Source organism: Propithecus coquereli, unplaced genomic scaffold (assembly GCF_000956105.1).
Source record: "Propithecus coquereli isolate 6110/MARCELLA unplaced genomic scaffold, Pcoq_1.0 Scaffold299, whole genome shotgun sequence".
NCBI classification, from domain to species: domain Eukaryota; kingdom Metazoa; phylum Chordata; class Mammalia; order Primates; family Indriidae; genus Propithecus; species Propithecus coquereli.
In genome coordinates, this window is record NW_012148607.1 from 2,342,708 (window position 1) to 2,369,008 (window position 26,301).

The following is a 26,301-nucleotide window of genomic DNA, read 5'->3' on the forward strand; positions in this document are numbered from 1 at the left end:
GAGCAGGGACTTCTGTTTTATTTGCTGTCCTGTCCTTAATGTCTTGCACATAGTAGCCACTCAATAACTAATTGTTTAATAATTTTTTTTTTTTTAAGAGACAAGGTCTTACTTGGTCACTCAGGCTAGATTGCAGTGGCACCATCATAGCTCACCACAACTTCAAACTCCTAGGCTCAAGTGATCTTCCCGCCTTGGCCTCCCAAAGTGCTGGGATTACAGGCATGAGCCAGTGTGCCCAGCCTGTTTAATAAATAAATGGCATATTTACTCTCATAATTCCAGTGATTGGGGAATTGTTCATACAACATTTTAAGAAGAGTGACCTATTTTATTTATTTTCTTATCTTTCTTAGATGAGGTCTTACTATGTTACCGAGGCTGGGCTCAAGGAATCCTCCCACCTCAGCCTCCCAAGTAGCTGGGACTACAGGCTCACGTCACTGTACCCAGCAACCTTTTTAAAGACATCTGTACAAATGGTGCTCTCTCAGATCAGTTGTCTTCTTAGTCATCTTGTCCAAATTTCCTCCACTTCAGTGCAACTTACTCTCTTTTACCCAACTAAAATTATTGATGTTGACAAAAACTCTCAGATGCTCTATGTGTATATCTCATAGACACTGCCATGTTGGCTAAAAACAGCTTCAGCATCCCAGATTTAGTCCTTCAGCACTCTGTGTTGCTTGTATTCATTGTTTGTTAGACTTTTACCTGCTCCACATTCCTCCTGCTCACTCTCTTCCATATTAGGTGGTGGGTTTCGTAGTGAAGAAAATGACAGGTGAATGAGGTCAAATGTTCCACTTTTACCAAGCAGGAAGTAGGGTTAGGGACAACAGTTGGAGAATGGAGAGGAGAGTAATTATATAGAAACCAGCTTCTTGCCAGCCATCTGGCAAATTTGATTTTTGACTAAATTTTATTTTTACCTGGTCCACTTCTGAGTTACAATTATGATAATTGCTTACCTTCTTTTGAACTCTTACTATGTACCAGTCACGGTGCTATATACGTTACATTTATTATTTCAATCTTTCTAACAACCTTATGTTGTAGACACTATTATCCCCATTTTTCACAGAGGGAAAACTAATGCTTGCTAGTAAAAGAAGTGGAGGTGGAATTTGAACCCACATCCTCTAATTTCAGAGTCCTTTTAATTACTCTGCTATTTCACTTCCCATCTCTTTTAAGCCAGAGGTAAGTTTCAACTAGTCTTTGGAGCCGCATCCTGTTTTCGGTACTAACTAGATCTTTCCTCAGGTTCTTTCCTTTCTCAAGTTCCCATCATGTCTCTAGATGAACTTACAGAAAACTAGCAGTCCAGAAACCAGCCCTTGGAGAAACTGATAGTTCCAGATTAATTGAAATGTGGAAGCAGCATGTCTCAAAAACTCTACTGTGATAGAACAGCCAAGCAGGCACTCTCCTTACTCAGTTCCATTTCACTTGGCAATCATTTACTGAGTTTGCATACTATTAATATTTGCTAGGTGTTGCGAACACACAGAAGAATATGACATGGTGTCTGCCTTCGTGGAACTTTATGGTCCTTTCCAACACAGTCACTGATGTGCCTTGCGCTCCTGCTATAGTCAATCTCTTCCCTTTTCTTTGCCCTTCTAAAGTACAATAGAACTTACTTGAGACTTTGATATTATTAATGACACTTCCTTCTCAATAACCCAAACCGCTATTGTTACTGGCTTTATGACATTTATCTTCTCCTACTTTATGGTCATCAGTCATAATCATTGATTTATGGTTTTTACTTTAGAATTATTAAATATAACCTGTTTGGTTGAAAAAAACTTCAAATATAACAGAAGTATGTAAAATAAAAAATACAAATCACCTTTTACCTCCTCTGCAGTACCACCTGGTAATGCTTCTAGACATTTTCTATTAATATATAAACATTTTTTTACACTAATGGAATCATTCTATATTGTTTTGTAGCTTGATGTTTTCATTTAACTATATATTTTGGACACCTTCCCATATCAGTGCCTAAATATCTACTTTATTCTTTGTAATGGCCATATAGCATTTTGATCTGTGAATATACCATAAATATTTAAGCAGTCTTTTTTTCATGGATATTTAGATTCATATACACTGTTAAAGTAGCTATCTTTTGTCTTAGTTTGTTCAGGCTGCTGTAGCACAGTACCTTAGACTGAGTAATTTATAAACAGTAGAAATTTATTGCTCATAGTTCTGGAGGCTAGAAAGTCCAAGATGAAGGTGCCAACATATTCAGTGTCTGATGGTGCCTCATTGTTGTGTTCTCATATGGCAGAAGGAGCAAACAAGCTCTCTTGGGCATCTTTTTTATAAGGGCCTTAATTGCATACATGAAGACAGAGCCCTCATGACCCAATCATCTCCCAAAGGCCTCACCTCTTACTACTGTCACACTGGGGATTTAGTTTCAACATATGAATTTGGGGATGGAAGGGCACAATCGTTTAGACCATAGATAACATCCTTTTACAGGTATTTTTGCTCACCTGTATTGAGTATATTTGTAAGATAAATTCCTAGAAGTGGAATAGTTGGAGCAGTTAGAAATTCTGCTATATATAATCAATTTCCCTTTGAAAGATTTGTGCCAAGAACTCAATGGTGTATGTAAGTTTCCTCACCTTCTGGACAACACTGAGCATTATCAATCTTAATCTTTTTCTTCATTTGATAGATTTAAAAAGTGGTATCTCCTTGTTTTAATGTGCATTTCTTTAAATATGAGTGATTTTGAGCATATTTTGGTATTTTTTATTAGCCATTTATACTTATTTTTCTTTAAACTATATATATACCTTTACTTATTTTTCTTTTTTTCTTTTTTTTTTTGAGACAGAGTCTCACTGTGTTGCCCGGGCTAGAGTGAGTGCCGTGGCATCATCCTAGCTCACAACAACCTCAAACTCCTGGGCTCAAGTGATCCTCCTGCCTCAGCTTCCTGAGTAGCTGGGACTACAGGCATGTGCCACCATGCCCGGCTAATTTTTTCTATATATTTTTAGTTGTCTAATTAATTTCTTTCTAATTTTAGTAGAGACGGGGTCTCGCTCTTGCTCAGGCTGGTTTCGAACTCCTGAGCTCAAACAATCCGCCCGCCTCGGCCTCCCAGAGAGCTAGGATTACAGGCGTGAGCCACCGCGCCCGGCCCCTTTACTTATTTTTCTATTGGGTTATCTTTTTGATTATATATTTGGACGTATTCCTTGTATGTTAAAGAAGTTAGTCCTTTGTCACCCAGCAAATGTATGTTTTTTTTTCCCCCAGTTTGTTGTTTGTAAATTATAGACCTTCAGATTGGGTAGTCCAACCTACTTACTTTTTAGATGAGGAAACTGAGTTGCAAATAGAGTTAGTGACTTTTTTCTTTTTCCTTTTTTTCGTGGGGGGAGGGGAGGGTGGTGAGCATGTAGTCAGGTATTGGCATAGCTGAAACCAGCATCAAATTTACTTATTTCCATTTGGTGCTTTTTGCATTATATCATTCTGTTTTTAAGACTTACTACCCTCCCTTTTCCTCCACTTGTTTTTACCACTAGGTCCTCCTACAACCAGATATTTCGTGGTAAATTTAGAAATTTATCAGCCTGGCATCTCAGTCATGATTAAGAGGCTACAGGGTTGTACAGGAATCCAGGGGTCTTCACAGGTATTGGATTGTTTCTAATGCATGGTTAACTAAACTAGTTTCTCCATATGACATTTATATTTGTGTTCATTTCATTTGTTAAATAAAAATCTATTTTGTTTTTTAGGTTCATGGGTGTGTGTGTTCATCAAGGACAGTTGCATGCACTTACAGAGGTAAGACTTCAAAAAGTGTGTTGAAATGACTTCTTTGCCTTAGTTTCAGAATTTATGGTTCCATAGTGTTGCTTGCATATGTAAACAAAACGTATGTGCATATGTGTTTATGTGAAAATGGCAGTGTTAACAGTGATTTCTTCTGTTGCCTGGGAACAATGGCCATATCTCTTAATATCCTTATATTCCTTCATAATACTTGGTGAGTACTCTGAGAATATGAGTGCTCAAGTGTAAAATTGGTTCTTGATGCCTGGATGACTCCTTCCTAAGCCAAGGGATGGTTTCACTTGACTGCACACTCTCTTGTGGCAAGAGATTCCCAGACCACCTGGAAATGTTTGATGTCTTGATCTAGAATTCCACAGTTGTTTCTCTGGTTTCCTGATTGGTCTCATTACCTGTTGGAATTGGTTTACATCTCCATTCTTATTTCATTTCCAGCCTCTGCTAGGAAGATAAATATGTGATAGTCATTACTTATCCACTGAAGCCCCAGAAAACTCTCTCTAGAACAAATTCAGCTACCAAGTTATCAGCTTCAGAATTTGTTTGAGTGCTCCTTCAAAACACAAATTCCTGGAATCTTCTAGGTTTAATAGGTCTGCATAGAGCACATCTGGTTATTTTTAAAAGTTCCCAGATTATTTCATGAGCACCTACATTTGAGAATCTATGTTCTAGAATGTTTTCACATTCCTGCTTGAGCAGTAATTACCAAAGTACAAAATGAAGAAACTTAGGAAGGAAAGTTGTTTAATAGAATTTGCAAGAGTACTGGTTTCCTGCTGGCTTAATGCCTGGTATTAGTCCTTAATATCTTATGAAGCAGGGTCCCATGTACCTCACTCTTTTTTCAGTTACTGAAGGCACTAGAATGGAATGTGTATAACTGTGTTCAGCCACTTAAATGAAAGGCCAAAGAAGGCAGAATGGTGAGGAGGTTAAGAGCATGGTCTGTGAAGTCTTGATTGCCTAGGTTTGAATCTATCTGTGCCTCAATGTTTTCATCTGTATTGTGGGAATAATAATAGTAGTACCTGGCCCAGGGAGTATAGATAGAGAAGAGGACCAGGAGGTGAGCCCTAGAGTATTATTTCAGTTTTAAGTCTGGGGAGAAGGGTGGACTGAGAAAGAGCAGCTAGTGAGGTAGTAAGAAAACCAGGAGAACATATTGGCCTGGAATAGAAAGGAAAGTTTGAAGGATGGAGTAATTAATTGTGGCAAATGCTACTAATACAATGTTGACCTTGCAGGGATGTTGTGAGGATGAAATATAAAATGCTTATTTGGCACAGTGCTGGCATGTAGAAATTGCTTAATACATGTTAAGTGTTAGAACTTGTATTATTAACAGTGACTAATCCCTCCTTTGAACTCTGAATTGTTAATGTTTTTCATTCTATACTTAGTCTTATATTGCTGTTAGTATCATTAAATTTTTTAAGACTTTACCAAAGTCTGACATAATAGAAAAAGCACATATATGAAAGGTAGAGTTCACTAAATTTTTACAAAGGAATGCACCCCACAACCAGCACCCCAGATCAAAATATACATTTTCTGTATATTTCTATTCTTAGAAGTTATAAATTCTTCAAAGACAAAACTGTCTCCTCTCAAGCCTTCTGTCTACAAGAGTTCTGACACTAATAAACGTAAAAGTATTTTTTGCATTTTCTGTGTATATGATTGTTCTCTGAAATGTGAGTTCGTTAGAAAGGCTCATGTGTTGGTTTTGCTGACAGAGAAGAACATCCTTTAAAATCTGTGATCCCCATGTGACATATTTAAAAGCGGAGTGTAGTGGAAATGGCAGAAATGAATGGTCATAATGCAACATTCTCTTGGCCATGTTTTACTTAATCTGCAGCTTGTTAGCTTGTTTATAGCCATATACAGCATACAATACGTGCTTTATGAAAGAGTATTTATTGCCAGTCTTTCCAGTATCATTAATGAGATATTGACATAGCTTATGATATTAATATCTTTTTTTGACTTTAAACAACAGGAATTTATTGTCTGGTGATTCTGGAGGTTAGAAGTCTGAGATCAAGGTGTCAGCAGGGGTGGTTCCTTCTGAGCGATGGGAGGGGGGATCTGTCCCACACCTCTCTCCTGGTTTTTGGTGGTTTGCTGGCACTCTTTGGTGTTCCTTGGCATATAGAAGCATTGCCCTGGCCGGGCACAGTGGCTCACGCCTGTAATCCTAGCACTCTGGGAGGCTGAGGCGGGTGGATTGTTTGAGCTCAGGAGTTCGAGACCAGCCTGAGCAAGAGCGAGACCCCGTCTCTACCAAAAATAGAAAGAAATTAATTGGACAGCTAAAAACATATAGAAAAAATTAGCCGGGCGTGGTGGCACATGCCTGTAGTCCCAGCTACTTGGGAGGCTGAGGCAGGAGGATTGCTTGAGCCCAGGAGTTTGAGGTTGCTGTGAGCTAGGCTGATGCCACGGCACTCACTCTAGCCAGGGCAAAAAAGTGAGACTGTCTCAAAAAAAAAAAAAAAAAGCATTGCCCTGATCTCTGCCTTCATCTTCACATGGTGTTCTCCCTATGTCATGATATTTAATATTTTATTATGATGTTAATAGGCCCATGGCAGTGAAGCCCAAATATCCAAATGCTCTTGGTTATTTTCAGAAGGGGATTGGCAAAGGCCATGATGGCACAGGTCTCTAGAGACTTCTAAGTTTATTTGCCTTATAATTTGACTTGCTTTCATTAAGGATCATAAAAATAAATTATTGATATCTACCACAGCCCTTGAGCACCGTTAGTCTTTTTTTTTTTTTTTTTTAGAGACAGAGTCTTGCTCTGTTGCCCAGGCTAGAGTGCTGTGGCATCAGCCTAGCTCACAGCAGCCTCACATTTGTGGACTCAAGTGATCTTCCTGCCTCAGCCTCCCGAGTGTTTGGGACTACAGGCACTCACCACCATGCCCAGCTAATTTTTTGTTTCTATTTTTAGTTGTCTGACTCATTTTTCAGTAGAGATGGGGGTCTCACTCTTGCTCAGGCTTGTCTCGAACTCCTGACCTCCCACAATCCTCCTGCCTCGGCCTCCCAAAGTGCTAAGATTACAGGTGTGAGCCACCTTGCCCGGCCACCATTAGTCATTTATCTTCACTTTATTTATCAGTAATTATAGTAGACAAGCACAGCTCTTGTTAATGCCTTTAAAGTATTGACATTAGGAGGAATATTTCTCATACAGTAGTGATCTTGACTTTTCTGGGTTTGAACCATTTCCACAAGTCTTCATTGTAATTGTAGACATTAATTGGACTTGGAGTAAGACACTTAGATTTTTGTTTTGTTTTTGTTTTTAAACTACCTGTAGTAAGGATAGATTCTAAGTTTTTGAGAAAACTAGTATTTGTTAGAGTGAAAGCAATTTGGTAAAAGATCACATGAAACCTTTTAAGTGTAATGAGTTGAATTAACAATCTATATTGTATGGAGTAGGAACGTTCCATAAGTATGTCTTCTACTCAGAAGACCTAACCTCAACTTTCACTTAGTCACAAGTATCAGGGAAGTATAAATCTTCGATTTTTTAAAGACAGCACATATAACCCTGTGTATTAGTTAGCTATTGCCATGTAATATCCAACCACAAAATCTCAAAAGCATACAACAATAAGCATTTCTTTCTCATACATTTCCAGGGTCAGCCGAACTGAGCTGGGCTAGATTGGGCAGTTTTGCTGGTCTTGCTTAGGCTCATTCATGGTCAGGTCAACTGGTGGTCTGCTCTAGGCTGGGATTTGCTGAGGCTGCTTTGCTCTAGCCCCTCCTCTTTCTGGGGCCAGTGGGCTAGCCTGGACATGTCATTTTTTAAGATGATACCAGAATAGTAAGAGTATGCCAGCCCATTTGCACAACTGCTTTTCATGACTCGCCTATCTTCAAGTTTACTTGGCTAACATCCCTTTGGACAAAGCAAATCACGTGCCTGAGTAATGGGTGGAAATTATGCCCTGTCTACATCAGGATTGTACTGCAAAGTTATATGTCAAAGGGCATGGATTCAGTAGGGGGTGAAGAATTGAAACCCTTGTTGGCAATCTCCCATACCCTAGAAATAGTCCAATCAGCAGATCATAATTATTTGCCCCCCCCCTTTTTTTTTTAAAGAGACAGGATCTTGTTCTGTCACCCAGGCTGGACTGCAGTGGTGCCATCATAGCTCACTGCAACCTCCAACTTCTGGGCTCAAGCAGTCCTCCCGTCTCAGCCTCCTGAGTAGCTGGGACTACAGGTGCACTACTATGCCCGATTAATTGTTTTTCTTTTCTTTTCTTTTTTTTTTTAGAGACGTGGCCTCATTATGTAGCCTAGGCTGGTCAACTCCTGGCCTCAAGCAGTCCCCCTGCCTCAGTCTCCTGAGTTGCTAGGATTACAGGTGTGAACCACCTCACCCAGCTTTCTCCCATTTTTTAAACCATAACAGCTACTAATTATTAAATACCCACTGTGGGCTGAGCGCGATGGTTGGTGCTTTATATTAGATATAATTCTCACAATTCTATAGTCTTATTTCTTCCATTTTATAGAGGAGAAAACTAAGGCATAAGGAAATTAAGTGACTTTCCCAAAGTAGGATTGGATCCAGGTTTATCTGACTTTAAAGCCTATTTCTATTACAACATGCTATCCTTAATTCACTTTTATATTCCCCACAGTGCTAAGCAGAGGGTCTTGTGTAGCATGTGTAGTATTTGTAGAATTCAGTTCTGACTCACTTTTTATGTATTCTGGATTATTTGGAAAAGATGTTTCTTGGTTATTGGGTATATTAGAATGTGTTTGGGTGCAAGTAACAAAATAGTTAAATGGCCTTTAACAACAAAAGGACTCATATAACTGGAATTCTAGCAGTTTATTAGGTTAAATATTAGTTTAATTCAACAGTTAAATAGATGCTGTTCAGAGACCTTGTTCTTTCTTATTGTCAACTTCATCAAAAAGTAAAGTTGTCTATCATTCATAATCAAAAAGTAGCTGCCACTACTTATATATTAATGGTATATATTTTCTTTTCCATATCCAAGATGGGTAGGGGGTGGGGTAGAGAGAGAGAGAGAAGAGAAACAGATGCCTCTGGACAGATTATGTTTTCCTTTTAATATTATTAAGAAAAGCACAAAGAAGGATATATACTCACAATCAAGCAATATAGGAACTTCTTAGTGTAGAACCTCTCAGTGGCTAGAAGATTGGGCATTGAGGAATTGGGTAGGGTATATGGCTGTAAGGCAGGGGTATCAAGTGCCAGAAAATACTCTCTGTCAAAGGAGACAACAATTGAATTGCTTGGTGGCTAGGTCTCTCTTGCCTTTTCTGTCATGGAGAAACTATTCTTTTTTTCTACTGTGGCAATGAGAACCACTCAGCTAATTCTGCAATTGCAGAATATTCCTTGGCCTGGTGAGGTGATTCTGTCTTTTTATAGCAAAGCCACCTCAGTCAAACAGACATTTAGTACTGAAAGAAATACTTTTAGCTCATGAGGGAATGGAATGGATTAGCCCTGCAGGCTATTGCAGAGAGTATTTTTATTCACATAACCCTTATCCTCCTCTCATTCCTCATTCCCACCCCACCATACACTTTCTCTCTTTATTAGAGCAGTTACTTTGGAAATTTCTTGTTTATATGGGTTGATACATGTTGCTTCTGAGTTGGTTACCTCAGACTTACAAGAAGCCTTATATAATCAGACAGCTTACAATGAAAGGAAACTCCATGGGTTCAGTGACCAAACTCATGCATTATTTATAAAAATGAGCAAGCCAGACCCCGATTCCAGTTTCTTGGTGTGCTGTGATATTGCTTTTTGTTTTGCCTGCTTCTTTTCTTGTTTTTGTGTGGCCCAGTATAGAGTATTCTCCTGGCCTTATTTGCCTTGAGCTGGGTGCACAGTTGCCTGGTGCCCTGCCTTGGCTTAACTTTGGCAGCATTGACATACCTGTCTTTTAAGCTTTGGGGAGGCTATTGGTACCACATGGTAGTTAAGAGGACATATCAGAGGTACCAACAAGGATTGCCTCTGTGATTCAGGTTTTCCTAAAGGACTGGTGAGGGTTGCGGAAGTGACTAAGATGTGAAAATTAGAAAGATTAGAAAATATGAGGAAAGAGAGATTCCCTTGACACACACCACTTTGAGTAATATGCAGTGGGCGAGGCACTTTGCTAAGCTCTGGCTTAGGATAAAAAAGATGCCCGTTCCCATTATCTATTGTTGTATAACAAACTATCCCAAAACTTAATGGGTTAAAAAAATTATTTTATTTTGCTTGTGATTTTGTAGGTCAGGCACTCCAAAGGGCCAGGTCTTTGATCCATGTGTATCAGCTGGGAGGGCTGAGCTGGCTTCTTCCAAGATGGCTTCTTCATTTGCATGTCTGGTGCTGTGGTGCTCCTTGACGACTCTTTTTCCTCACATGGGGTCTCATTCTCTAGATTATCTCCACATGGCTTAGGCTTCCCACAGAGTGGTTATCTCAGGATAGTTAGACTTTTCATGAAGTAACTGGTGAGCTGTATAAGCCACCCAGGTGAAAGCTGCAAGAGACTTCTTATAACTTAGCCTTAGAAGTTCCAGAATGTGTCTTAAGCAGCATTCTATTGGCCAAGCAAGTTACTAAGGCCAGCTCTGATGCAAGAGTAGGGGACTTAGACTGTATCTCTCAATGACCATCTTTATTCCACTACAGTATTTTTTTTTTTTTTTTGGTAGAGACAGGCATCTTTTTTTTTTTTTTCTTTGAGACAGAGTTTCACTCTGTCACCCTGAGTAGAGTACTGGGGTATTGCCGTAGCTCACTGCAACCTCAAACTCCTGGGCTTAAGTGATCCTCCTGCTTCAGACTCCTGAGTAGCTAGGACTACAGGTGTGTGCCACTGCACCTGGCCTTGTTTTTTCTATTTTTGGTAGAGACAGGGGTCTTGCTGTTGCTCAGGCTGGTCTCCTGGCCTCAAGTGATCCTCCCACCTTGGCCTCCTGAAGTGTGGGATTACAGGCATGAGCCACCATATCTGGCCTCATCGCTTGAATTTAATCATTTCCTAGTCCTATCCTATTTTCTTGTTTGTGATATCTGATTATTTTTCTTTCTCTCCATTTCAACTGTCATGATATTATTCCATACCTAGATTCCTATTAATACAAATGCTTTGTAGCTGGTTTTCCTGACTGTAGTCTTTCTTTGCTTCATTTTTGATATACCAGTACCTGAATAATCTTCATCAGGCATAATGTGATGCTTCTGTCTAAAAACTTCTGTTTAGTATTCTAGACCCTTTCTAATCCGATTTCGGAATATGAATCCCTCCCTTCAGTTAGGTGGGGCTTTTTGCTATTTTCTGCATATCTTGGCTTTAGGTGTGTCTTCCAGGACTAGGAATGCCCTTATTTTTGTTTTCCTTCCTACTCTTCAAGCTGTGTCAAATCCCAGGTTCTCTAATGGAACTCAGTCTTCTAGATAGGGCCTATAATAATGCCCTGTGTGGCAGGGCCCATAGTATATGCTTAGGATGTGTTTATAGTTGATTGACTAGTGTAGATCCAGCTCTAGGAAAGCTGAATTAGCCCTAGTGGAAAGAATCAGAAATCAAAAATAGTGTGAAATGTCACATCTCAAATCCTTTCACAATTAGAAGTTTATTTCACTTAAACTTCTACTTGCAAAAAAATGTTTCTACAAATACGTTTTGGCATTTGCTTTACTTTTGAAAAAGGTAACTTTTATTTCATTTTTTACTTTGGTCATTTGGTAATAAAAATCTCTAAATTGTGGTACATGTTTTCTCCTCTTATTTTTAGTAACTCCCTATGACATTTGAGAAACAAGAATTTGAGGTTGGCAATCTAGCCCACAAATAATAGAAGAGTTCATTTAGTTTACTTTATCCAAAGAAGTTTTCCCTGTCTTGCTTGCTTGCTTCAGGTTCATTTATTCTTCAAAAAAATGTTTATTTCGTTCGTACCATGTGTTCAGCACTATTTCAGATACTGGAAATACCATAATGAAGAAATAAAAATCCCTGCCCCCTTGGACTTTACATTTTAATCAGCAAGGAATGGGCAGAAGAGTTAGATTAAATAAGAAAACAAATTGTAATATGTATGGTGTTAAGCACTAAATGGTTTGCAATTTTAAATATGTGGACTGAGAGGGCCTCACAGAAGAGGCAAGAACTTAAAGGAGGTGAAGGAACTAGCTGTGTGGATATGAAAGTGTTCTATCATATCCAGCATGGTGGCATGCGCCAGTAGTCCCAGCAACTCGGGAGGCTGAGGCAGGAGGATTGCTTGAGCCCAGGAGTTTGAGGTTGCTGTGAGCTATGATGAAAAAGAGTTCAGTTTTGAACAGGTTTAAGTTTGAAATATTTAGTGGACAGCCAAGTAGAGAGATATTCGTAGAGTCAGTGTTTGAAGGAGGACTCTGATACCTTTCTTGCTTAGATCCTGTTTATCAACCTTTTCATTAGAAAACATTTCATTGATTTGGAAGGATACAGTTTTCACCTTCTGCATTACCTCCTGAGCAAGAAAAATAAAGAAAATCACTAGGTTGTTTTTCTTTTCTTTTCTTTGACAAGGTCTCTCTGTGTCACACAGGCTGGAGTAGAGTGGCATGATCATACTTCACTGCAGCCTTGAACTCCTGGGCTCAAGCGATCCTCCCCCCTCAGCCTCCTGAGTAGTTGGGACTACAAGCAACCACCATACCCAGCTAGTTTTTTTTATTTTTTGTAGAGACAAGTCTTGCTTCGTTGCCCAGGCTGGTCTTGAACTCCTGGCCTTACGTGATCGTCTCACCTCAGCCTCCCCAAAGTTCTGGGATTAATGACATGAGCCACTGACATGGCCACTGGCCAGTTTTTCTTACTAAATGCTTTGTACGTTCCAGGGCCTGCTAAGCTTTTTTTTTTTCTCCCTCTCAATATATTGTTTAATTATCACACAATCCCATGAAATAAGTGATATTTTTCCCATTTTACAGATGAGAAATCTGAGGGGCAAAAAGAGATTAATTTATGTAAGGGTCTCTTAGCTAAGTGGCAGAGCTGGGATTTGAATCAAGTTCTAACTGACAATAATCCTGTACTTACTAAACTTTAAGCTCCTTGGGTTTGGCCATTGTTAGTACCTGGCACATAAAAGTATGCAGTAAATATTTGTTGGATGAATGGATAAATGAGTGAATGAATACTGCTTCTCAACATTCTAGCTGCCAACAATTAAACTGTTAGCCACAAAGATATCTGCCTCTTTCAAGGTCAGTTTGGCCATCTGTTTGATGAATCCTTTCACAGTGTTGGTAATGAGAGGACAGCAGAAGGATTTAGAAAGTTCTTTGGGGGATTTCTAGCTAATCTTTCTCCTAATCCCCTCATGATTGTTAAACTAGTGTGACAGTTGAATTCACAGAACTCTTTTTGAGTTTAGGCTAGATGTGTTTCTAATAGAAGATTTGCCAAGTGTGTTTTTCTTAACTTGATAAGTGGTATCGTTCCAAGGAGTTGGATCTGTATTGGCTCTTGTGAGCTGTTCCTACTTTGGAGTATATAGCAAGTAGGACTGTGCAAGGAGGGTGGTCACCTAATATACTCTAATATATTCCTACTACTCAAGGACATGTCTGCATTCCTGCACCTGATAATCACTTTCTGCCTTTACTTTCTCTTTATGTTGGTCTTTTCTTGTTATCCTGGTCACCATTGTTTACTTAGATAAGAAATTCTTAGATCAATAGTGTCCAAAGTCAATCATAGGTATTTATTTTCTTGCATGCTCATTTTAGCTCATCTCACCCTCCTATAGCAATTGCTTGTGTCTGTTTCCTACTCAAGAAATAATTATTAAGCAGATACTATGTCAAGGGCCAGTTTAATGAACCTCAAACAGTGAGAAGCTATTCTATAAAGGTGGCAGAATAATTGTCTAAAGTCTTCTGTAGTGCTTGGCACAAGTAGCCGCTCAATAAATATTAAATGAATTAATAATTTGTAAAAGTATTAGTATAATACTTAGCTCTCACACAAATGATAGTTCCCTTCTCCTTTGTCCCTGACCTCTCTCTTTTTCTGCATCTTATCAATCACCATGTCCTGTCCATCTTACCTCCTTACTATCTTGGATCCATTTATCTTATGACAATTCCTTCTGCCATCGTCATCTCTTGCCACAACATTCTAACTAGTCTCCCTGTCAGTCTTGTTTCACACCTTAAATCTATAGTCTATATTGCCAGTCAGAGTGGTCCTTCTAAAATACAAATCTTTTTTTTTTTTTTTTTTGCTGTCTTACCCATTTTTAAGTGTATAGGTCAGTGGTTAGCGTTAAGTATTTTCATATTGTGCGCAATAGATCTCCAGATGTTTTTCTTTCTTTCTTTTTTCTTTTAGAGACAAGGTCTCGCTATGTTGCCCAGGCTGGAGTGCAGTGACTGTTCACAGGTGTGATCACAAAGCACTATGGCCTCGAACTCCTGGGCTCAAGCGATCCTCCTGCCTCAGCCTCCCAAGAAGCTGGGACTACAGGCATGCATTACCACCAGATCTTTTCATCTTGTAAAACAGAAACTCTATACTCATTAAACAATAACTTCTCCATATTTCCCCCCTCTCCCCAGCACCTAGTAACCTCCATTCTACTTTCTGTTTCCATGAATTTGACTACTTTTGATACCTCATATAAATGGAATCGTATAGTACTTATTTATTTTTATTTTTTTAAGAGACAAGATCTTGCTCTGTTGCCCAGGCTGGAATGCAGTGGTATGATCATAGATCACTGTAGCCTCCAACTCCTGGACTCAAGCGATCCTCCTGCCTCAGCTAGGCGTATGTTACCATGCCTGGCTAATTTTTTTTTTTTTTTTTTTAGAGATAGGGTCTTGCTATGCTGCCCAGGCTGGTCTTGAATTTCTGGGCTCAGGCAATCCTCCCCCACACTGGCCTCCCAAAGTGCTGGGATTACAGGTGTGAGCCACTGTGCTGGACCAGTATTTGTGTTTTTGTGACTGGCTTGTTTCATTTAGTATAATGTCCTTGAGGTTCATCCATGTAATATGTGACAGAATTTCCTTACTTTTTAAGGCTGGATAGTATTCCATTGTATGCATATACCACATTTTGTTTATCTGCTCATGTGTTGATGGACATTTGGGTTGCTTCCACCTCTTGGCTATTGTGAATAATGCTGCTATGAACATGAGTGTGCAAATTTCTCTTTGAGACCCTATTTTCAATTCTTTTGGGTATATACCCAGCAGGGGGATTGCTGGACCATATGGTAGTTCTATTTTTAATTTTTTGAGGAACCTCCATACTTTTTTCTATAGCAGTTGTGTCATTTTACAATCCCACCAACAGTGCATATGGGTTCTAATTTCTCTGCAACCTCACCAACACTTGTTATTTTTTGTTTTTTGTTTTTTAGTAGTAGCCACCTTAATGAGTGCAAGGTGGTATCTCACTGTGGTTTTGATTTGCATTTCCCATTTGTTGCAGAGGCTGTTCTTTCCCCATTGATACTTAGTGTTTATATCTGGGCTGTCTATTTTATTCCATTGGTCTGTGTGTCTGCTTTTTGCCAGTACCAGTGTTTGATACAAATCTAATTTTGTTTCTTTTTCTTTTTTTCTTATTCTGAAACCAAACAAATCTAATTTTGTTTCTCCCCACATAAACTCTTCAATGGCTCTTCATTGTCCTCAGGGTAAAGTTAAAACATCTGATTGTGCTGTTGCTTATCTCTGTGGCCTCACTGCTTCTCTAGCATCTCTGCTCCTGTCTCAACTTTGCACTACAGCTGTACTGAACCTCTTTCAGTTCCACAAATGGGACATGACCCTTTTCACCTTTGGACATCTGCATCAGCTCTTTCCTCTGCCCAGAGCACATCTCTCCATCTCCCCTTGGCCCAGCCAATTCTTTAGGCCCCAGCTTAGATTTTACTTTCTCTAGGAAGCCTTTTCTGATCTTCTAAGATTAGTTTATTACCCCTCCTATGTGTTCTCATACTACAATAGTATTTATTATTGATTTAAATTGACTGCTTGTATATGTAGCTTATAAATTCCCAGACGGCAAGGACCATTCTATTTACATTGACATCCATTGGTTCCTAGCACAGTGACTGACAAATGGTAGCTCCTTGTCATATTTGTTGATTGAATGAATAAATGAATAATCAATAGCATTCCTTGGCTCAAAAACCTTCAGTGATTTCCTCATTGATTAAAGTCTTGGGTGAGGCCCAGGTATCTATCTGTATTTAAAAAGAAACAGACTGCTTAAAGATCACTGGAGTTTGAGACCAGTCTGGGCAACATAATGTGATCCTGTCTATGTAAAAAAATTTTTTTTAATTAAATAAATAAATAAAGCTCTACAGAGTATTTTGATGCACAGCTAGATTTAAAAAATGGAATTCAGGATAAACACTAGTCCTTTATGCCCTAGCATAATCCTACCTTTTTTCTCCTAGTTCCCTTTTTTGCACATACTCTGTAATTCAGGCAAACTGGATTTTTTGTTGTTTACTGAACATGGTCTGTGTTTTCTTGCTTTTTTCTTGAACTCCTGGCCTCAAGCAATCCTCCTGCCTTGGTTTCCCAAAGCTCTGTGATTATAGGCATGAGACACTGTGCCTGGCCTATTGTGTTGCTTTTTTATTCATATTGTTTCTTCAGCCTGGAATTTACTCTTTCTCTCTGTCCTATAGAAATCTTCCTCCCATCAAGACCTGGCCCAAAGCCTACTTATTTCCCTATAAAATCTTTTCTGATTCTTTTTCTCCTGCTGCTGTGCCTTCTCTCTCCCCACCTCCCACCTCCTCCACCACCACTTATTTGGTCATAATGTTTCCCTCCACTTATCTTTTCCTATATAGTATTTTTATATCTCTCTTATTACACATTCTTCCATTTATTAAAATTGTTTTTGCTTTAGCTTCCCTACACAAGTGTAAGCTCCTGGAGTAGAAGGAACCTGGGCTTTGACGTCAAAAGGCTTGGATGCAAATTCAGACTCTACTAGTTGAATAATCATAGGCAAGTTATTTAAATTCACTAGGCTTGATTTCATCATTTATTAAAATAAAGGATGACAAGAATGTTTCAAGATGTTGCAATTATGCATTTGTTCGTTCAACGATTTTATTGTTCACTGGATACTGGACTTACAAAGTTGAGAAAGTAATCCTGCCATCAAAGTAATAGTGCAGTGTGATGTGTAATAAGCAATAGTGGAAATATGTACAGGATGCTAAAGTGGGACAAAGAATGGGTTGGGTATCAGGGAATGCCTTCCTACATAAGGGGCTCTGGTTGGATTTAGAAGGACAAATAAGAATTAACAAAGCTACAAAAGGGAAGAATGGTATTCTGGGCAGTAGATAAGCATATGTGAAGACAGAGAGAGTGAAACATGTAAATATTCTGAAACACATACTAGGTTAGTAAAAGCCTTTTACTTTGTACCTAGAACTAGTGTTCCCTTTCTCTTTTTGAGTCAGCTCTTTACTATTGACCATTTCAGTCAGGCAGGCCCTGGCGAACCTCCTGGAGTAGAGGCTGAACTGTGGCAAACTCAGGTCTTGGCGGATGTACGGATGTACGCTTGTAGTGGCTGTAGATCCTCGAGCTGAGAACAGGAGGCTCCTTTGGAACACAAGCCTCCCACAGGGCACTCTTGGGATGCCTGTCCTGGAATTACCCAGGGTAGTAACAAAGCTTCCTTTTCTTGTTTAAACCAAGCCAGCAGGATGGGATGTCGACTAGCCTTTGTGTTTGGAGCTGACCAACAAACATACAGTGGCCAGCACAAAGGCATTGTTGGGCTACAGTGAAAATTAGGTCGGGGCACAGGCCCTTCTCTGCAGAGGGCTCATCTGAAGAGCAGAAGGTCTGATAAGCCACTGACTTGGCTGTTTGATATTGATGCTGGTTTCTGACAGGTTTCTGACTTACTGATGAAACAATGAGTCAGGTAAGATTCTGGTATCCCTTCTCATTGCTCTTCTAAACATCTGAATTTGGAACCTCTGAGTTGCCTTTGACTCTTTTGTCATTTCTCACATCTACCACTCAGTTGCTAAATCCTTTAGATTCTACCTCTGCATATTGATTCTAGACCACTTTTTCATGCCCGTAACAGCACTCTGAGTCAGATGTTTGGTCACCTCTTTCTGGCTGTTTTAAAAACCCTCCAAAACTGCCTCTACTTCCTCTTCTATCCTGCTACCAGAAAGGTCATTTTAGTTTCGTAGAGCTGCTATAACAAAGCATTACAATCTGAGTGACGTATAAGAACAAAACTTTATTCTCAAGGCTGGAAATCCAAAGTCAAAGTGCTGGCAGGGCCATGTTCTTTCTGAAGGCTCTAGGGGAAGATCCTTCCTTGCCTCTGCCTAGCTTCTGGTGGTTGTTGCCAATCCTGGGTGTTCCTTGGCTTGCAGATGTCTCATTCCAGTTTCTCCCTCCATCATCACATGACATTTTCCCCATGTGTCTGTGTTTCTTCTCTCTCTTTTTATAAGAATACCAGAGTTTAGGAGTTCAAGACCAGCCTGGGCAACATAGCAAGACTCCCTCTCTAAAAAAAATAAAAATAAACTAGCCAGACATGGTGGCATGCGTCTGTAGTCCCAGCTACTTGAGAAGGTGAGGCAGGAGGATTGCTTGAGCCCAGGAGTTCGAGGCTGCAGTGAGCTATGATTGTGCCACTGTACTCTAGCCTGGGTAATGGATTGAGGCATTGTCTCTAAAAAAAAAAAAAAGAAAAGAAAGAAAAAAGAATACCAGTCATATTAGATAAAGGGCCCACCCTACTCCAGTATGACCTCATCTTAACTTGATTATATCCATAAAGACCCTATTGCCAAGTAAGGTCACATTGATAGTTACCAGGGTTTAGGACTCGAACATATCTTTTTAGGGGACATAATTCAGGCCTTATCAGATCATATTATACCTTTACCTGTAAAGTTTCAGTGGCCCCCCGTGGTCTGCCAAATTAATTATAGATGCTTCATCTTGGTATTCTAGAACTTCTATACTAATAATATGTATAATAATAGAAATAATAACAACTGACATATTGATAACTTTCTTTGACATTATTCTTAGCATTTTACATATATCAACTTACTGAATCTTCACAACAACTTTATGGGTTAGGTACTATTGTAATTTCCATTTTATAGATGCGTATTAAAGAAATTTAGTAACCAACCCAGGGTTCCACAACTAGTTGTAGTCAGAGATGAGATTCAATCCTTGGCAGTCTAACTGCAGTCTGTGGGCTTCCCCACTTTACTATACTGCCCGTCTTAACTTTTTAGCTTCATCCCTTCTCCCTTACTTATGAAGAAAGAAAAAAAAAAAGAATAAGTAATAATCCCTTTACTTTGTTATCTTTGTGTTCCTTTTGCATAGAATGTCTTTCTTACCCCCAACCCTACCTATGGGTTGCCAATAAATGGAACTGAATCCTCAATAATGAGGGAATATTAACCAGGCCTAGGTGGAGGAGGATGTTCTAGGTAAAGGGACCAGCAATGTGTACACAGGTGCAGGTAAGCAGGAGTCAGACCTTTATAAGCAGGAGCGAAAGGCTCTGTGTGCCATGCTAAGGATTATGGGTTTTATCCTAAGAGTAATAGAGCATCATCGAATAATTTTAACAGAGGAGCGGCTTCAGGTTGGCATTTCAGAAAGATTGTTTTGTCTGAATTATGGAAAATGGATTGGAATGAGGGCTAAATCTTTTCAAGATGCAAAAGGGGGCAAGAAGACTAATTAGAAGACTAATGGAATAACCTAGGGGAGGGATGATAATAATAAGATATTGACTGTGAGAAGAATTAGTAGTGTACTAGGAGCTAAACACCATGATGGTCTGTCTTTGTGTAACTTATCTCTTTTGATTACTCCCTACCTTTGATCAAACACCAAATCTTGTTGATTCTACTTCTGAGATGTCTCTCATATATTAACCTCTTTTCCATTATTGCTGCCATTGTCTTATTCAGGGCTTTGTTATCCTAACTGTTCTCCCAGCCTTAATTCCAGGCCTTTCCTTATAGTGTTTACATTACTGTTAGAATATTTCTGTGTAGCATATCCAATCTTGTTATTCTCTTGTGTGGAGAAAATCGTTAGTTGATTATATGTCTCTTTTTTTGAGACAGTCTTGCTTTGTTGACCTGGGTACAGTGCAGTGGTGTTATCATTAGCTCACAGCAACCTCAAACTCCTGGGCTCATGTGATCCTCCTGCCTCAGCCTCCCAAGTAATTGGGACTACAGGTGCATACCACGGCATCCAGCTAATTTTTCTATTTTTAGTAGAGATGGGGTCTCACTTTTGCTCAGGCTGGTCTCAATCTCCTGAGCTCAAGCACTTCTCCTGTCTTAGCCTCCCAGAGTGCTAGGATTACAGGCGTGAGCCACCATGCTTGGCCCCCTTTGGTGATTTTTAAAAAGATGTTGGCATATGATTTCTTGCATTTTAGTAATAAAGATTTATTTATATAATATAATTTAGTTGCCAAGACACATTTAGTTATTCAGTGCCTTCTAGGAAAAAGGGTCTGTATCTTTAATGAAACCAAGTATCAAATACAAGAGAAATGGAAGAAACTGTTTTATAACATTTTATTAGACCATGAGGAGGAGATACAGGTTTTGGTATAGGTAAAGTTGCTATAGATAATAGTCAGTGAGAGGTCTTGAAGTACCTATAACACATTTGATTGGCTGTATTATAGTTTTCTGAACTTGAAAGTTTAAAATAACAACAAAAATGTTAAAACTTCTCTATTAAGTTATGTAAATGTATTGCCAATGCCTTAGGTTGTTTTATAGAGCTGCCTGAGGGAGTGGTCTGGAAGAAAATGAAAGCAAAGCAGCTGTTATCCCCATCCGGAATAGCTGAATGTGCTAGTGCAGTTGCTCTTGCCTCTGCTTCCTGCAGAGGGATTTGTTCAGAGGCCGCACCAGCTGAGTCTGCACTGGAAGTTGCCTATGGGGAAGTGAACATTCCAACTAATGGGCACATATAGTATGTAGCAACTTAGAAATCTTCCTTGTTGACAGATCTCAAACCTTTCCTCATATATGCAAAGGTCTTGAGACATTGAGATGTGGTTTCTGAGGGCCCAGAGGCTTATCATCCCACCAATGTATTCATCAAAGCAGGCAAAAGAAATGGGTTGTAAAAGCAAATTCCATTTGGTTTTCCTCTCTGGTCCTTGGTTTATGCTTTTTCCATCTTGCCTAGAAAAGCCAGAATCTATTAGTGTCATCATTCCTCACCTTGTCTCACCTTTTTCCTGTGCTCCTCTCTCTGGCTTGGTCTGTGGATTTCTCAGGCCTTTAGAGACATTGCTGAACAGAGTAAATGTGTTTTTCTGAACCAGAACCAAGAGTCCTGGCCTCACTTGGCCTGCAGAGTGTGCATATACAGTCTTCCCATCGTAGTCTCTTCTGCCAGACACTCAGTTTGGAAACCTGAGTGGCTCATGAAGACAGGGCTTCCATCACACTCTCACCATGCCAAAGACCTTCAAACCATCTCTTCAGACCTTTTGACTCTCAGAGCTAAAGAAATTTGCCTCGGCCGGGTGTGGTGGCTCACGCCTGTAATCCTAGTACTCTGGGAGGCCTAGGCGGGAAGATTGCTTGAGCTCAGGAGTTTGAGACCAGCACTCTACCCTGTGTGACAGAACGAGACTGTGTCTCAAAAAATAAATTTAAAAAGTAAGAAAGAAATTTGCCTGCATGATTAGATGTCAGCTTCATTGCCGCCTTGTAGCTTGGAAGTCACAAGCTCAGTTTCTTTTCAGTAAATGGGCAGCCCAAATGTGAACCTTGGGTAGATTCAAAAGGCACTGTGCTTATGCTGTCATTATTCCTTATTTCGAGATTTTCAAAGATGGATTATCAAGCAGGATGAAGCAGATCAACAGGTTTCTCTTTTGCGAAGTTAGAGGATATAATTGTTTAGCCACTCTTTCTGTCTTGCCAAACTGATCTGTCTTTTCCAGGGATCTAAAGTGCTGCATGGCGCTGCCCCCAACTGGTTCTTTTTGGTGCTCATATTATCACATCAGAAAATCTCAGGTCATACGACATTTAAATTTTTTCTAAGCACTTTCAAATGTTTTATCAGATTCTCATAATAACATTGTGAATTGGGTGGATCAGGAATTATCACACCTACTTTGTAGTTGAGAAAAATGAAGGATACATAGCTTTATTAGTTGGTTTGTCCAAAGTAAGTGGCAATTAGGCAGAATTAGACTAGAATTTAGATTTCTTGCCTCTTATCCCATTAGGTTCCCCAGTACTTTGTAAATTCAACATCACCCCCCAAAAATAAGTATTAACAAATGAATTTTAGGCTTATATGAGTTTCCCCCTTTTTCTCCCTTGGAAGAAAGAGAGAGAGAATACATCATGTAAGTTTTGAGTAAATTCATTTTTGAGCTCCTATGCTACATGAGGCTCTCTGACTCAGATGCTGTGGTCTCTTTGACTCTCCAATGCAATGTAATGGTAAAGAGTATGGGCTCTGGAGCCAGACTGCAGAGCCTACCTGTCTCTGCCACTTAATAATTGGATAACCTTGAGCAAGTTGCTTAACCTCTAAATGCCTTCCGTAAAATGAGAGTAATAGTACGCTTACATCATAGAGTTATTGTGCAGAATAATGAGATATAATATATGTAAAGTTCTTAGAATAGTACTGGCCCAATGTAAGCACTTTATTAAATATTAGCTGCTATTATTATTTTCTATATATAAATATACTTATTCACTCTTTAAAAAAAGAGCAAAAAGCAGCCCTTCATGGGCATACAGGAATGATAAAGAATAGCCACATTTCTTGAAGAGTATATCTTCACATAATTTCTCCATAGCCTTATCTCCTACTCACTCCTCAGTTCACTTCAGTCTTATTCTAGTTTTAACCACTTTACTGAAAATGCTTTGGCTGAGGCTGTCAGTCACTTTCTAGTGGACACTTTTCAAGCTTATCTTACTTGATCTGTAGCATTTGATATTGTTGGTCATTTTCTTTTTAGAATGTTCTCCTTCTTTAACATCTATGATGACATTCTTGCTTGGTTCTTCTTCCTCTGCTTGTTCCTGTAAATTTTACCATCCCTTGGGATTCTGTTAATTTCCCGTTTTACATGTTAACCCCTGGACAGTTTCATACGTTCCTTGGACTCTGTAACTGCTTCAGCTCAATGTTGTTGCCTCCTAAATGTAGTCTCTTGCCCAGACTTTATTCTTAAACTTTAAAATAATTCTTTATAGGACATCTCCACCTTAAATTCAACTTGTCCCTGCTGAACTCACCATCTCTTAACATTGCCTCTTCTAAAAATCTACTCCTTTCCCTATATTCTGGATAATTAATAATGACATCCAGGGACCAATAGCCTGGGATCATCCTAGAACTTTTTATTGTCCCCATTCTCCGATCCAGGCAATCATCAAGTTTTTTTTACTCTGCCATCTACCTACATTTCGAATCTTGCCTTGTCCCAATGACTCTACTTTTGCCTTGACTTAGATGCCCTTCTCTCACCAGGATAATTGCCTAACCTGTTTCTCCTTTCTTATATTCTCCACTCTAATCCATCTATCATATCATTGCTAAAATAATCTTTTCTTTAAAAAGCAAATATGACCATGTTGCTCCCCTGTTTAAAAGGCTTCTTTTGTTCCCTACAGACAGGATAAAGTCCATATATCTTAGCAAAACATATCAGCCTCACTTCCTGATTCTCGTACACATGCACTCTGGCCATATTGAGTAAATTAGTTTCCTGAATGCACTTAACCTATGGCTTTGCATATGCTGTTCTCTTTGTGTGGACTATCCATCTTTCCTGCTACCCCATGCCATCCTTTCTGACTCCTTACTTCCTTGTGCAGCTTCCTCTGTCGTGCCCAGACAGAGTTAGTAACTTTATCCTGAGTGGTGCATGTCTGCATATAACTGTATTTTAATATTTACCATATGATATTGTTTGTATCCCTTAATAGGTTGTGATCTCCTCAAAGGGAAGGTACCTTTGTGTGCAGCACCCACCATAGTGCTTGGATGCAGAATAAATCCTTAGTAACTTAAAACAAAACAAAACAAAACACATGGTCTCTGTCTTCTAGGTGTTTACTTTGTAAACCAACAGCCTAAACACTTCTGATAAATGATAGCTGGGTTTTCCCTCTGTTTTTCAGTATATCAACTCTGGGAACCTGGAACAGTTGCTAGACAGTAACCTGCATTTGCCCTGGACTGTGAGGGTAAAACTGGCCTATGACATAGCAGTGGGCCTCAGCTACCTTCACTTCAAAGGCATTTTTCATCGGGACCTCACATCTAAGGTATGAAGGCTTTACTTTGACAACTTTTTGAGAGACACTATCTTTTTTTTTAACCAAGAAATCTGTGTTAAGAAATCAGTCACATGGCCGGGTGTGGTAGCTCACGCCTGTAATCCCAGCACTCTGGGAGGCAGAGGTAGGAGGATTGCTTGAGCTCAGGAGTTCAAGACCAGCCTGAGCAAGAGCGAGACCCCGTCTCTACTAAAAAAATAGAAAGAAATTAGCTGGATAACTAAAAATATATAGAGAAAAAATTAGCCAGGCGTGGTGACGCATGCCTGTAGTCCCAGCTACTCGGGAGGCTGAGGCAGAAGCATTGCTTGAGCCCAGGAGTTTGAGGTTGCTGTGAGCTAGGCTGATGCCACGGCACTCTAGCCTGGGCAACAGAGTGAGACTCTGTCTCAAAAAAAAAGAAATCAGTCACTAATGAGTTTAGGATTATGTAGATCTCTTATAGATTTAACATTTAATCCTCTGTGATTACAGAGGACATAATTCATTACTCTTTATAGCTAGCTAGTCCTTAGAAAGCCTGTATCAGCTCAGAGCAGGTACATTTCAGTGTTGAGCCAAGCAACACATTCACCTTGAGAGCCTTCACATTTGACTTCAGTTCTCCTGAATGTGTGTTGCAGGAGCAGATGACATGGGGAGGGTAAAGAGATTCTTGCCCTGTAGGCGTGACAGCAGTCAAGGTGGTTGGTGTGGGGGCCTGTCAGTTTTCTCTCCCATGGCCCCCAGGACACAGCTCTTAGCTGAGAGCAGGAGTTCAGTGATTTTTAGTCACTTGAGTATAGGTTTTGAGGGCCATAATGTACTGACCCATTTTCTGTCTGTGTGATTGAGTTTCTGCCATCCTGCCAGTTCCTCTTTGGTGTCAGCTGGTCTCTGTAGTGTTCTCTTGTTGTCCAAATTGCTATGTGACCAGGTTAGAAAAGAGTTGCTTTCAGAGGAAGTTGGCCATGCTACAACGCTGGCACCCTAAAGCCAAATGGCCTAGGACACCACTGTGACAAGGCTTATATAAATAGTACTGTTTAATAATTGGTGGATGAACTGTAAGGCCATCTAACATATCTAATATGACTTCTGCCCAAGAACTGAATTCAAGTCTTCTAGGGAGATGTATAGCAGTTTTGTACCTGCCTAAGAATAGCTGTCATTTCATTCCCCATTCTCTACACATACACATGCATACATGCATACACATACTCCTATACTACTTCTGTCACAGACGAGTGGGGAGAGCAGCCTGTTATAGGAAGAAGTTTGCAAAGAGAACCAAAACAGCTGTACTCTGAGCTAATAAAGCAGTAAGTCCCTGGCTACCATACCGTTGGAATGGTTCTGCTGTTTCAAACAGCAGTACTGTACCTGACAGACCTTGGCCATTGGTTTATAAACTACTGTACAGAAAATACCTTTGGGGAGGTGATTGTAGGGCCACTGAGTGTGGCAGAGTCACTTACAGTCAGCTGCAAGACTGGCACATAGAACTGGGAACTAGCTGAGGCCTAGCTGTATGGAGCCCTTTATCTATGTTACTACCTCAAGAACTGGACAGTTGGGGCCTGGAAGGTGATATTTTATTTCTTCATCAGCCATTTCTTCTCTGCGAGAATGTTTTAGAAAATCAAGACTAAGAAAACTGCACTTGTTTTAGGCAAATGGGTGGGGTTGTATCAACTTAGACAATTTCTTAAGGTGATACTCTTGCCTCAGATATCTAGTCAAAAGCAAATCTTGGCTTCCTACTCAGCGCTATTTCTTCTAAGGTGGAGGGAGTTTGTGACAAATTATCCATCAGTTATACAGATATTTCCCCCACACCTACCTGAGTATCTCCTGTGCCTGGCTCCATGGGTGAAGGAATATTAGAAAAGGAGAATTTCTGATCTGGAGATACAGTCTTGTTGGGAAATAATTTAAAGATAGTGCACAGCACTTTATAAGTAAGAGTTCAGCTACATAGACTACAGGTTTTCAGAGCAGGGAAGATCATTCTAGGCTAGGGTAGCTAGGCTTCGTGGAGTAAGAGAGTTC

The 26,301-nt window shown here is 39.7% G+C and overlaps 1 protein-coding gene across 1 annotated transcript in view; it reads left to right on the forward strand.

The window, feature by feature from the left end:
- TESK2 (testis-specific kinase 2) overlaps positions 1–26,301 on the forward strand; it is an 86,273-nt gene that overhangs the window by 52,175 nt on the left and 7,797 nt on the right. The window contains exons 2-3 of the mRNA XM_012648968.1: positions 3,783–3,831; positions 24,112–24,258. Of these exons, the coding sequence (XP_012504422.1) occupies positions 3,783–3,831; positions 24,112–24,258 (196 nt within the window). The remainder of the gene's footprint in view (positions 1–3,782; positions 3,832–24,111; positions 24,259–26,301) is intronic.